The 13,976-nt window shown below is 38.6% G+C and overlaps 1 protein-coding gene across 10 annotated transcripts in view; it reads right to left on the bottom strand.

The window, feature by feature from the left end:
* raf1b (Raf-1 proto-oncogene, serine/threonine kinase b) overlaps positions 1-13,976 on the bottom strand; it is a 108,790-nt gene that overhangs the window by 35,242 nt on the left and 59,572 nt on the right. For all 10 annotated transcript variants that reach the window (XM_069939828.1, XM_069939831.1, XM_069939829.1 and 7 more), the window contains 6 exons: positions 13,641-13,766; positions 13,392-13,545; positions 12,830-12,857; positions 11,378-11,505; positions 8,971-9,088; positions 4,793-4,877 (listed from right to left, as the gene is read on the bottom strand). In XM_069939828.1, the coding sequence (XP_069795929.1) occupies positions 4,793-4,877; positions 8,971-9,088; positions 11,378-11,505; positions 12,830-12,857; positions 13,392-13,545; positions 13,641-13,766 (639 nt within the window). The remainder of the gene's footprint in view (positions 1-4,792; positions 4,878-8,970; positions 9,089-11,377; positions 11,506-12,829; positions 12,858-13,391; positions 13,546-13,640; positions 13,767-13,976) is intronic.

The raw sequence follows: 13,976 nt of genomic DNA, 5'->3' as shown, positions 1-13,976 counted from the left end.
AAACAATCCAGACTTTGAACAAAAGAGATAAAGAAAAGAAGTAAGAAGTAGTAAAGAAAAACCCACAGAGGTGCGTGATGGTAAAACATCTCTAATTCCCTTGATCTATACGAATGCAAAAAATATCACATTTGTACCCATGATTTTGCAGTGGTCTGCATCATATTCCCCACTAACTCACTCGATATACCATACCATGCCTTGCTATAGTTTTTCCATTGTCTAATAATCCATTGATCTTATCAAAATAGATCACGTGCATTATAGGTTAAACCTTCCTCCCCCTTTAAACTCTCTTGAAACACAATGTAATTTCAGTTACAGTAAAATTCTTTCAATTTTGTAATTAATTCAAGTATCAGCAACTTGTTGTTCTTTAGCAAGCAATGAATTGACATATACCTTTGCTTCCTTAGGCTCTGTAAAAAAATCTATTTCTTCCATCTGGGACAAATACTTTCAGAACAGCAGGATATCTCAAAACATGTTTAACTGGATTAAACTCTTTTCTCTTTTTTAAAGAAATCAAAACTTGTCTGGATAAAAGAAAATCTTATTTTCGTTATAAATCAAAGGTGATTGTCTCTTTGTAGCTTGCTTTGCTCCCAACTCCAATATCTTCTCTCTTACTTCATATTGAAGGAATCTGACAAGTACTGGACGGGACCTTTGGTCAGGCTGAGGTTTAGGTCAGGCTCGTTCAATCTCCAGATCTCCTTGAAATTCAGCCTGACCCAAAGATTCCGGTATCGATCGTTGCAAAAATTTCTTCAAATCTTGCCCTTCATCACCTTCTTTAAGTCCAACAATCTTGATATTATTATGTCTACTAAAATTTTCCAAAATGTCTATTTTTAGCATTAACTGATTGTTCTTGGCAGCAGCTTCTGCTTGTACTTTCTTCATGTGATCTTTAATATTTTGAATCTCAGATTCATTACCTTTAATTTTCCCATCCATTATTTCGTATCTTTTGTCAACTTGTTGCATTAATCTTTCAATCTTGTCACCATTCTTCCTTACTTCATCAGTTAATACTTCCATAGACTGTTAGAAAGAATCTAAAAATTGCTTCATTTTTCCAGAAGATAAAAAAACTTCTGTACCTATCCCTGCTTTTTTTCTTGATTGTAGATCACACTTGGTCTTTCTTTTGTTCTTCCAGGTCCTCTTCTTGATCGCTGGAGCTGTGAGTATCTTGTATCTTTTTTCAAGTTTCCTCTTTTTTTGGTGTGCTCTGCACATGTGCTAGGAGTCGCACATTTCAGAGTCATCTCTTCACCCAATGTTGATGGCCATTGTCGGAGGAGACCTTGTGTAGCAGTGTGCAAGGTCTCCCCAGCTTCTGGCCTCTCTCCCTTGGATATTGCCTGGCGAACAGCTCCAGGATCCTTTCTGAAGGTCAGCCTCTCTTCCTTTTCTCAAACCCCTAAAATTACTATATCTTTTACCAATTGTTCTATTTCCCAGCAGTGTCCTTTTTTAATTTTGATCATATAACTGATTATTTGCCCTCTAATAAAGGCTTTCATCGCATCCCATAATATAAATTTATCTGTTTAAGAATATGAATTCATATCAAAGTATATTTTAATTTGTTGTTCTATAAATTCCCAAAATTCTTACCTTTTTAACAGAATGGGATCAAGTCTCCATCTATATCTTTTTGGTGGAGTAATTGATAATAGTTAGGGTGAATGATCTGATAAGAATTTTGCTTTATTTTCAGTGTTTTGAACTCTCCCTTGTACTTGGACAGATACATATCAATCCTAGAGTACGTTTTATGCCTTTTGGAGTAATATGAATAATTTCTTTCCTTTGGGAGTTGTTTTCTCCAAATGTCTATTATTTTCATATCCTGCATTGAGCTTAACATAAATTTGGCTGCTTTATTTTTTGGTTTATTTTTCCTGGTTTTATCTAATAACGGATCAAAGCTAAAATTAAAATCTCCCCCTAGTAGAATATGTCCTTGTGTGTTTGATAACGTTAAAAAGAATGTCTTGCATAAATATTTGGTCATCTTCCTTAGGTACATATTTAATAACTTCCAAGATTCTACATATATCTGGCATACTATCATATTATATCTACCAGCCTGGTCTGTGATTACTTTTTCTATTTTAATAGGCAAACTTGTATTAATTAAAATAGCTACACCCTTAGCTTTTGAATTATAAGATGATGCTACTACACATCCTACCCAGTCTCTCTTCAATTTAAGATGTTCTGCCTCTGTTAAGTATGTTTCTTGCACAAATGCTCGATCTATTTTTTCCTTTTTATGTCAATAATTATTTCCTCTTAATTTGGTTGTGCATTCCATTAATATTGATAGTTATACATTTCAGTGTATTCATTTTCTTAACCCATTTTTCCTATATACCACCCTCAAACCCTCCAACTCTCTTCCTCTAAACATACACCTTTGAAAGTTATTATTTCTTACTATATGCACTGACACAAATAACAGAAAAAAAGGAGCTATAAGCAGACTAAAGAATTGTAAATAAGAAAACAAGAAGAAATCCCCCTTTAACCTGCAAGACAACCTTTAACTTCGTTGGTTGCAGTATATACTGCAATTGTCAACTGATTCTGCAGTAGTCCATCCATCCATCCCTATCCCCAGCCCTCCCCCAGAGAATTTACAATTTTTTTTTTACACAATTAAACCAAGTTTTCATATAATCAAGTTACTAACTTCCCAAAGTATTTATATATACATTATCTTTAACAGTCTTTTTGTTATATCTCTTACTCTTCTTCTTGATGGTTATTCGGCAAAGTTTCGAGCTTTTCCTGGGTCAGAAAACAGCCTATTTTGTCTGCCAGGAATAAATATCTTCAAAACCCCTGGATGACACAAAACAGAGTTGTAGCCTTTTCTCCTTAATAAAGCTTTTGATGAATTAAACTCCTTGCACTTCTTTAAAGGTTCAAAGCTTATGTCTGGATAGAAAAATATTTTATTCTCCTTGTATTCCAATGGTCCCTTGACTTCTTTTACTCTTTTTAACAGCCAGCGACAATATTTTTCCCCTTGTCGGATACCGAAGTAACTTTACCAATATGGATCGCAGTTTTTGCTGCGATTGCGGTTTCGGTGCCAAAGCCCTGTGGGCTCTTTCAATCTCTTTTTGAAGTTCTTCTGTTCCTAAAATTTGCAGGATCCACTGTTTTAAAAATCCTTTTATATCTGTACCTTCCTCACTTTCTTTCAGGACCACGATTTTTATATTATTACGTCTGCTAAAATTCTCTAGAATGTCAATTTTCTGGGCCTGTAAGTCCTGGGACCTCATAAAATATATTTATCTCTAGCTTCCATTTTTTCCTTTAAACCAGTCATGTCCAATTCCATGCCCAGTTTCTCCTTCTTTTACTTCTTCATATTGCCTTTTCATTTCTATCATTACATTTTCCATTCATTGAATGTTTACATCAGTTTCCTGTACACAGCTTTTAATCGCTTTAAACTCTGACATCAATGTTCTTATCTGATCATCAAAATACTTTTTATCTACCATTTGAATTTGCCTTTTACCTTTCATTTTCTTCTGAATCTCTTTTGTTTCTTCCACAGTTTCTTTCCCTTCATCCATATCTTCACTCTCTGATAAGCCAGTTTCCTTTGCCATTTTGTCTATATTTATTTCCATTGTTTGCAGCAGTCTGCTGCTGACATTCACACTCGCCACTGCCTTGTCTGAAATCCGTTCCGTGCATGTGCAAGGAGTAGCACAGGCGCACTGGCACTTCTCTCCCCTGCGCGACATCGCCCTTGAGCTGGTCGCCTACTGGCCTCACAGCTCAGGCTGCCTTCTTCAGGAGAGCTCCCAGATCCTGAACTCCAGTAAGGCCTTCCTCTTTGTTTCCTGACGATTTATTTGCTTGTCGTTAAAAGTCTTCGATGCCATCCTTTGGCTTTTCCTCCACTGTTTACTTAATGATTTTTTTTTAATTTTGTGAATCAAAACTGTTTTTCTATCACTTTTTTTCACTTGCTCTGGAGAAGGCTGGTTTCACCAAACCAGTCCCTATTCCATCATGTGACCACCTCTGGTGAGACCGCTCTTGGAGTATTGTTACCTAACTACAGGAAAGATATCATGAAGCTAGAAAGGGTGAAGAAAAGATTCATGTCCGGTAGACTTCTTATAATGAAAGGCTACATAGGCTGGGTCTTTTCTCCCTAGAGCATAGGAGGCTAAGGGGAGGGGGAAGGGAGAGGGTGGTGGGGAGGAGATCTTCTGGAAGCTTATAAAATCATGGAGGGCAGAAGTTACGAAAGTACTAACATTACCTGGGCCCATCATGACTTTATGAACCTCCATGAGATTTATCCCCCTTAGCCTCCTATGCTCTATCATGTGCCCATCATGAATGTACTTTGGTACATTCTACCAGAGTAGGTGAATCTGAAACTAGAGGGTGCAGATTTAAGGGGAGGGGAAATATTTAAAAGGGACCTGAGAGGTATCTTCTTCACACAGACAGAGGGTGGTGGGTTTATGGAATGAGGTGCCCAGAGAAATGGTAGACACAGGGATCATTGTAACCGGCATTTAGACAGGTACATGGATAGAAAATACTGAGGGGGATATGGGTAAACATGGCCAATTGAGACTAGCTCAGACAGCATGGCAGGATGGGTCAAAAGGTCTGTTTCTGTGCTGTAGAATTCTGGCTCAAAGAACCAAGTGGCAAAATAATCTACATTTCTGACAGTATTTCTTAAATGGGATATTGGCCAAAACTCAAGTAGAAAATGTCAACTTTTTCTTACCTTAGGACCTGAACTTCATTCCGAAAAGCCTGGAGTTGTTCTGGTGTTGGATCAGTCACCTTTAGAATCTTTACCGCTACATCACCTGAAATACCAATATCAGAAAAGTCACATAACTGAAGAGTCCAATCAGGCTGCTATCATCCAGGACTTTGACCTTCTCTTTCATATCAGGACCTGGTCTGCACTAGACCACGAGATTGGCATTTCAAATTTTGTACTTTTCTCCAAATACTTCTGACGTATTTAGGACCCCATGCCCATAACAGATGGTACAAAATAATCACTGGGGATGATTAAATAATGTGCATTTCAAACAAACAGGGTATCTTGTACATTGTTTGGTCTTGAATTATAAATATTAAACCTCCTTTAAATCTCTAATAAAAGATTGTTTTAAAAATAGTAAACTGGACAACTTGTCAATTTTTAAGTCTTAAACTTTAGATTTTTCTCCCCAGTACCAAATGAGGGTCAGCAAAAAATCTAAATCAGAAAATGGCCAAGAACTACGCAACACAAAAACCACATGAAATTCAACAAACTGCTTCCCAAGGTGCAGGGGAGGAATGACTGCACAAGATTAAGCAGACCAGGCCTAGAGTTTAAAAGGATGTTATCTCACTGAAACATACAAATCTTGTGGAGCTTGACAGGGTAGATGAAGTTATAATGTTTCACCTGGATAGGCTGCAAAGAATCAGGGATCAATCTCAAAATAAGATAATTCCAGAGAGAGGAGTAGAAATGCCTTCACCTGAATGTTAATACATTTCTACCCCCAAAAGCCGAGGAAGCTAGTCGCTAAGCATGTTCAAGGGATGGACAATTTCGAATATCAAGTTGTTCAAGGGATATAGGGTCAGTGCAGGAATGTGACGCTAAGATGAAAGACAAGCCATGATCTTACTTAATGGTTCAGCAGAAGAGGCTCCAAATATCCTGCTCCTATTTCATGTGTTCTTCAGAGAATGGCTGTAATCTTTGACCATGGTAAATTAACTACCTTAAGCATTCATTACCTTCAGTACCGCCCAATTGTGTCTGCACCTTAACTGCTTGTCCACATCACTACAGCAACCACTCCCAAACCAGAGGCCTCCACTTAGTATAGTGGTTTGCGCGGCTCTATTACACCAGCAACCTGGATACGAATCTAGTGCTGTCTGTAAGGAGTTTGTACTTCGTTCCCGTGAGCTGAGTGGGTTTTCCCCTGGGTTCATTGGATGACACGAGTCTTAATGGCTGGAATCAGTTTCAACTGCGTTTTAAATAAAATTCAACTTAAAATAAAAAGTCGCACACAATCCTGGCTTGAAAATGTATCGCTGGCCCTTCATCACCAATGGATCCAAGCCTGAGTCTCTCTATCGAAGAGCACGGCGAGACTCCCTTCACCAGGTGGTCGGCAACGATTCAAGGTGGCAGCTCACCACAAAGGTATGATAGGCAGTAACTGCTCGTCTTGCCATTGATGGCCAAATCCCAAAAACAAATGTTATATGCACTTAGAGAGACTTCCCCTTGTTGGAGTAATTTGAAAAGACCTCCCCTCCATCTACACACAGTGGCTTTAATTTTAGGGCTGCACCCATTCTTCGGTTGAGTTCCAAGAAAATGTTTTACATAAAACACAACAGGCCCTTTGGCACACATGTCTGCGCCAAACGCAATGCCCAATTTAAACTAAAATGTTGCTGCTTTTGCAGACATATATCTCTCTATTCTTTGCAGCAAAATTGTGTAAATTAAAAAAAAAAGCTTCATGAAATGCATTCTGGACATTTTTGCACAGTGTATTCCAACATGGAATGATTGGCATCTTATTCAGTATAGCAAAAATACAACTTTGTTGGGTGGCATAATTAGCGTGGTGGTTAGTGTAACGCTGTAACGGCGTCAGTGACCCAGCTTAAAATCCGGCGCTGACTGTAAGGAGTTTTGTACATTCTCCCGTTGTCTGCGTGGGTTTCCTCTGAGTGCTTCAGTTTTCTCCCACCCTTCAAAATGTACCAAGGGTTAGGTTAATTGGGTGTCAGCGGGTGGCACGGACTCATGAGCCAGCAAATATTAGGTTAACAGATGTACCATAGTGTAATGATTTGCACTGAAGCGGATGAATAGAAAGACTTCAACCTCCATCTGGGAGCTGGTGATATGGGGTCTCCATATACAACCCTACAGAACTAAATACGAAGGATTTCCTTTACATTATTATTGCAAAGGGCAATGCTGAAGCAAGACTCCAAACACATCTTTAAGTAAATAAGCAAATGAAGATACGGATCTATTGCAAGAAAAAAGGGATTAATTGTACTTTGTCAAAGTTCCAGTGCAAACATTTTGGGTTGGAGGATGTTTTTACATATTTCCAAACCACAAACGAAGCAGAAAACTTGCAATTCTGGAATGAAAAGTTAAAGGAACTCAAGTTAGCCAAGTTTTCTGTACAGTTTAGCCCTCCCCTCCAACTCTGAAGCTGTTCTTTATTTTCACATTTAATTAAAGATGTGCATAATTCAAAATTGCTGTATTTCCACTGCAGCAGTTTTGCAAACTTCCTCAGTTAATCAGATTAAATAAAGTATTCATATCATCAACAGTATGAGAACCAGTCAGGAGGCCATCCAAATCACCCCCAATCTGCAACGCCCACCTAATGTGGTCAATGGTGTAATTCCAAGCCATATTCTCTCCAGAAAACCACAAGCAGGGTTCTGTATGAACAGTCAATGCAGGCATCTGTTTATTTATTAACCTTTTCAGAAGGAAATAAGAGCCGAATGTTAAATACCACTTTTGTGACACCTCTACAAGTGCCAAAATATTAATTTAAAATTTAATTTGGGACCTTTAGATTCCAAATGTTAAAAGACCATAGGGAATACGAATGCCATAGGACATAATGCACACGGTGTTACAGACATGACAATATTCCAACCCGGATCATTATCTAACAGGCATGGAAATTTCACACACCATGCAAAATAAAAGCTAAATTGTGCACCAACCAGTGCCTACATTCCCCGAGCTAATGACTTATGAAACTCCAAACTGCAACATTCTAATTTTAATCATTTTTAATATTCAGTTCTAAAGATAGAACCATTCAAAATCTTTTTGATTCCTCTCAGATATATTTTTTTCAATACTCACATATTTCCTCCCCTTAGTGAGAGGGTGGGAGACAAATTATTCCCAGATTTTGTCTCCCTCCACCTGTAATTTTATGCTTTGGACAAATTCCCTGACAGTCCCGAACTCAAATTTCCATCCTTTCTTTCACAGTCAATGGAAGACAAAGAGACAGCAGCAATGTTACGGGACAAGTTTTGTCCAGCAGCACGCATCTGGATTTTGAGTTTTTATTTTTAAAAAATTGAACTCCACACCAAAGAAATTTACTACAAACCTTTTTAACCACCACATCTGCACAGTGAAATGCTGAACTCTTCCAAGTTACTTCTCGGTTCTTGGACCATAGCCTTGGAGATGGGTTACTCCATATAAAATGAAGCAACATTTCTGCTTCCATCACTCTTTTAGACAGCCAGTTTCGAAACGACACTATGCTTTTCATTTTTAGTCCCTGCATGAAACCTCAAATCCTTCCACCAATTAAGTTAAATCTACGCTTGCTCTTTACCAGCCTCTCTGCCAAGGAAAATGTATCCAACTACTTCATCCCAGGTCAACCTCTGATAATTTTATACACCCCCAGCTCAAAGGCTGTATTATGGAAGAAAATGTGACCAACTCTGTTGGACAGTGAATGCTTCACAAAGTTGGGTCTGAGGCACTTTAGATTATGTCCGGCCTGTGGCTGTGCTCTATGTGACCTGAGAAAACTAGATGTGGTCAAATTGGGAATAGATTTATTCCCTGAAATAGACCCCCTTCATATTATAAACACAAAATACAGCGAAACAAAAAGATCAAGTTATCCACAGAATAATGAAAAAGTATATTCCTAGAAAAAAATCTACAAAGCTACAAGGTTCATTCTTGAGAAAGAACCTTAACAATTCATTTAGGGATCCAACATTTAATCAGAAGGCAGGACTGTCTGGGGTTAATAAATTTAACTTTGTTACCTAATAATATCAACTTGTGCAAAGAAATTACAGCATTTTACAATTAAATGGTGATTGGATATAGAAAGATAATCAGCATCTTACCATGCCACTTTCCTTTATACACAGTCCCAAAAGATCCCGAGCCTATTCTCTTCAATAATACGACTTCCTCCCCTTTTATTTCCCAGTAGTAACTGGAATCTCGTTGAACTCGAGGGCGCTGTAACATATAACGTAGTGTTCAAACCAGCTCTACAAATCATGGTAAAAGATGTGAAAAATAATAATTTGGAAATATCAACTTTCAAATCCAGCAGTGGAAATTACAATTTAGCGCAAATGTAACTATGCATTTAGGACTTGATTCTTCTGGAAAACAATTCTGTTTACAAGATGAAGAGCAGGATGAGATTGCCGTCTCCTCACACTTAGAACCATAAACCAATCTGCTAATTCAACCCATCTTTACTGGAGTGACAGAGTTGAAGGTAACAACTGACCTCAACATTCCCTCGGCTAAGGAAAGAAAAATCAGCTCAGATGTTTACTTCTGGTTACCACGTAAAGACAACTCCTGTACAAGTGTGAATTTGAGAGTTTGAAACGTGATGTCTTCAACTGCAAAATACCATCTGGACAAAATAGATGACCATTAAGCTACTCCATTATCTTAAGGCACAAGGTGAAAGCAAAGCAAGAGCATTACTTGGTCGGATACTAATCTTGTGATGATCACATTCCTCCACCCTGATGCCTACCCCAATTATTCATCGTCAACCCCTCAAATCACATTAGTTCAAGTCTCTGGCTGAGATAGAAAGCTTTGCTTTGTTGCCCACATATGAAAACTGTTATCACCTCAGCTTTCTGGATGTTTGGAATTCTGACTGAACACCTAGCTGGGTGTTCGAAAGGTTTCCAGTGGAGTGAGGTACACCTGCCCTGACATGTAACCTGGAGGAAAATTCAACCCTGGTCCACGTCATTAATCTCACAAAATCCATCAGAGTCCAATGAATTTGAAAACTATTTCCTACAATTGTGTTGGTAAATAATACAAGTTACAAATATCCCCCTTTGCAGATGAGTTATCAGGGAATGGTTCAAGTAAAGCTAACAATAAAAATGACATTGTATGCTCTAGGTAAGACAAAGGGATTATGTCCACTGACAGATAATGAAGAACTAGGAAATAATTTGGAGAGGATGATTATTGGATGCATGAAGGGAAATTTTTCAAACGATTAATGAATTGTGGAGCAAATCAACATTTTATTCTGTGCTTCCTTCTGCTAACTAACATACACAAACTGTAGAATCCCCATCATGGGGATCGCAGATGTCGGATATGCAAATTTTCCAGTTGACTGAGATTCACTCTTCCAATGCCTAATTAATCCACCTGCATTAAAAATCTGCCATTTAAAAGACAAAAGACATTGCAAAATGTAAAGTAATTTGGAAAAAAGTGTTGTAGTCTTTAATTATGTAAAGTTCACTTTAATAAAGTAATTCACCTAACTTACAAAATTTAAAATCCAGCCCCAGTCACTGGCGCTGTAACAGCGTTGTGCTAACCACTACATAATTAACTCTCACCCATTTTAAATTTCCATATTTTTTTTTAATATATGTAGGTTATAGAATGATCCAAAACTTAAAATGTCACCTCAAAATCAGAGTTGTTATATACACCACGTCTAAAGCCCAAACTTTGACAGCAAAGCCCACTGCCATCTTCCCCCTCCACATCCTATCCCAATCCCACCCCCTCCATCTCAAGTGTCCCAGTCAGGCCCTCAGTGCACTTTCCTCCCACTGACAACCCACTCACTTCCATACACGTGGCCAAGTCAGGCCCGAGGTACATCTTTTTCACAATGACAACCTGACTCAGCTCCACGCAAGTGTCCCAGAGAGGCCCTAGGTACATCTTTCTCGCGCTGACAACCCAACTCACCACCACACAAGTCCCCTGGTCAGGCCCTCTGTGTACCTTCCTCGCGCTGACAACCCAACTCACCACCACACAAGTCCCCTGGTCAGGCCCTCTGTGTACCTTCCTCGCGCTGACAACCTGACTCATCTCCACGCAAGTGTCCCTGTGAGGCCCGGGACACTCCTTCCTCTCGCTGATAGCCCGACTCACGTCCATGCAATTGGCGACAGCAAAAAGTGGCGTGCATCGAGGGCCCTTGCTAGTTCAGCACAGCAAACCTGCACATGTCTAAAGAAGTCTCAGTGCTCCCCCCACCGAGTCCATTTGCCCAGTCTTATTCATTCAAATCATTATTTATTTCCTCATTTGTATGTTTGTTTTGCCAGTTGTTTGAGTTTCTGGTTGATTGCATTCGTAATAATGGGGATTCTGCTGTATATCTGACTTCAAACATTCAAGCTAAGCCTCTACAACCCAAAGAAGCTTTCTGAGAAAGCAGTATCGGGACTCTTATACAATGCAGTTCCCCATATTTTACTATGTTGGCTTCATCAGTACAACTGCACTTACTATCTTCTTTGTTCCTTCAGACGATGCTGATGGCCTTCTGTCTCTGTGAGTTTGAACAGGCGACTTCTGTTTAGAATCACGTGTTGGACTTAAACTGGGTGGGCTATTCGACAGTGCAGATGAAGGAGCTAAACAAAAATAAACCATTTAATGTAACAGTTTGGTTTACATTTTCTTTCAACTCCAACAGACTCTCAAGTTATTTTGGATTTCCATTGAAAATTTGCAGCACTGGGGAAATTTTTAAAAGAAATTACACTGTAACCTGTCTGCAAGTGACAAGGGGCATGTAAAAGTGCAACAGGACACACTTCACTGGGTTACAAATATCCTCTGGATAAGAAATGCTCTCACAGTTGGGTGGCCCCCATCTGGGAAGCACAAATAAGCTTTAACATCTCAACACTGGCAATCTGCCTGTTCCACATTTAATTAAACTGCAGAAAAACTATGGAGGCTCTTCAGCCTTGGGCATGGCCAAAAATGCCTTGAAACTCTCTGGATAAACAAATCAGGAGCGTAATTCCAGGTGAAAATATGTAACAGCAAATAGAAACTTTAACCAAATGAACTTATTGATAAGTTGGTTAGAGACAACCTAGCTGAGCAAAATTAAAATGGTTCAACTGATAACAAATATGCTATGAATTATTTAATATTACATTAAAATAGTATATCAATTAACAGTATGCAAACTAAACAGTATAACTACAAATAACTGGCATATTGCTTGATGCTTACCCACAGGGAGAATACCTGTTCACGCTAGTTAGTTACATTTATCAGTGTTCAGCCCATATCCCTCGAAACCATTCATGTACCTATCAAAGGTATCTTATGAATGTCACCTCTACCACCTTATTCCACATATCCACCACCTTCTGAAGGTGCATTTCAGGTCCCTTTTAAATCTGTCCCCACCCACCTTAAATTATTGCCCTCTCGTTTTAGACACCCTTCTCTGGGAAAGACTACGACTATTATTTACCTCTCAGTGTTTATGATTCATAGGCCTCCAAGGCTTACACTCCAAGGAGAAAAGTTCTAGCCTATCCAAACACTCCTTAGAACTCAAATCCACCAGTTTCTGTGGTAGTGCAAATTGTTCTGCGCCCTTTTCAGTTTAATAACGTCTTTCCTGTAGTTGGGCAGCCAAAACTGTGCACAATACTTGAAACGCGGGCTCACCAACATCTTGCATAGTTGTCACATGATGACCCAGCTACTGTACTGCACGCCTGGACAATGAAGGTGCAAAATATCTCACCACCCTACCTGCAACACACTTTCTTGAAACTGTGTGTCTGCACCTCTGGGTCACCCTATTCGAACATGGTATAAAAATCACATCCATGTCTGTTTCCTAACGATCCTAATAAGGACATTTGCCCTCTAACCTTGATGGAAATCAAGATGCACATCACCATGAATAGAATACAATAACCAACTTACTTCTTGGAGTGTGACTTCTTATTGCATCCTGCAAAATAAAATTTTATTTTTGAATACTTTTTTACCATAGTGTATAATAAATCAGAATAATTAATTATTTAGTTTGAGTAAGATGGAAATAGATATTTTCATTTAAAAGAGGAAGAATCAAGATGCATTTATTTCGAGCTGTAGCAGATGACTATGTTTAATTAGTAAATTAACATTTTTGGCTTAAATGTACCTAATCAAACGTAGATGCACCAGGAAAAATATGGCTTCCAGACAAAAGCTCCTCCAAGTCGACCACTGATTACAGTTACTGATATTCAACTATGAATATCAATCAGTTCTGAATTGAGACAAGATCATTCCAAAACTATGGAGTATAGTAAAACAACTGATTCAATATTAAAATTCAAATCAGACCTTGTTTTTATTGTTCAATCACAGAAAACTCCTGGCTGCAATGACTGGGAATTACATTTTCTTTTTAAAACTGCATTTTCCAGTAGCTGCTACCATCTTGTGACAGCCAGATATCAATGCCTTGATAAGTACTTGGGAACAAGGATCATTTTACCTCAATAACACTGTTATCAATCGGCATGTTGGTGCTGGACATATGAACATTCGGAGTGGATGAAGACCTCTGCCGCTGACAGAGTTGTCCTTCTGTAGATGAGAAAGGCATGGGAAAGTTGAAGGCATGGGAACTTGAATACCTATACTGCAAGCTGGAAAAGAGAGGGAAAAAGGCAGAAGAGATCAACAGTCAAATAAGTAAAGAAACAATGATGAAAATTCTTCTTTGTTTTATGCTTCAACTCACCTCTCAGGAAGCCGTGAAAGAGACTCACGAACTCGACGAGTAGTCATTTGAGTTATCGATGGCACAACTCCATCACTGTTAAAGGATGAGAATAGTCGAGAGCATGGTGTGCCAGCTTGATAAGCTCTAACAGAAAAGAGGAAAAAAATGAAATAAAAAAAATCATTGGACGCAAAATATTTTTGTCGAAGGGAAATAAAATAATTTTTTATCAAGGGGAGGAGAGGGGAAGAATAACACTATTCATTAAGAAGGCTTGTGACATGCTCATAACCATATAACATATAATCATATAACAATTTACGGAGTGGAAACATGAATTATAAATTATGATTC

This window comes from Narcine bancroftii, chromosome 5 (genome assembly GCF_036971445.1).
Source record: "Narcine bancroftii isolate sNarBan1 chromosome 5, sNarBan1.hap1, whole genome shotgun sequence".
Classification (NCBI taxonomy): Eukaryota; Metazoa; Chordata; class Chondrichthyes; order Torpediniformes; family Narcinidae; genus Narcine; species Narcine bancroftii.
The sequence above is the reverse complement of the archived record's forward strand: the minus strand, read 5'-3'. Positions and strand labels throughout refer to the sequence as shown.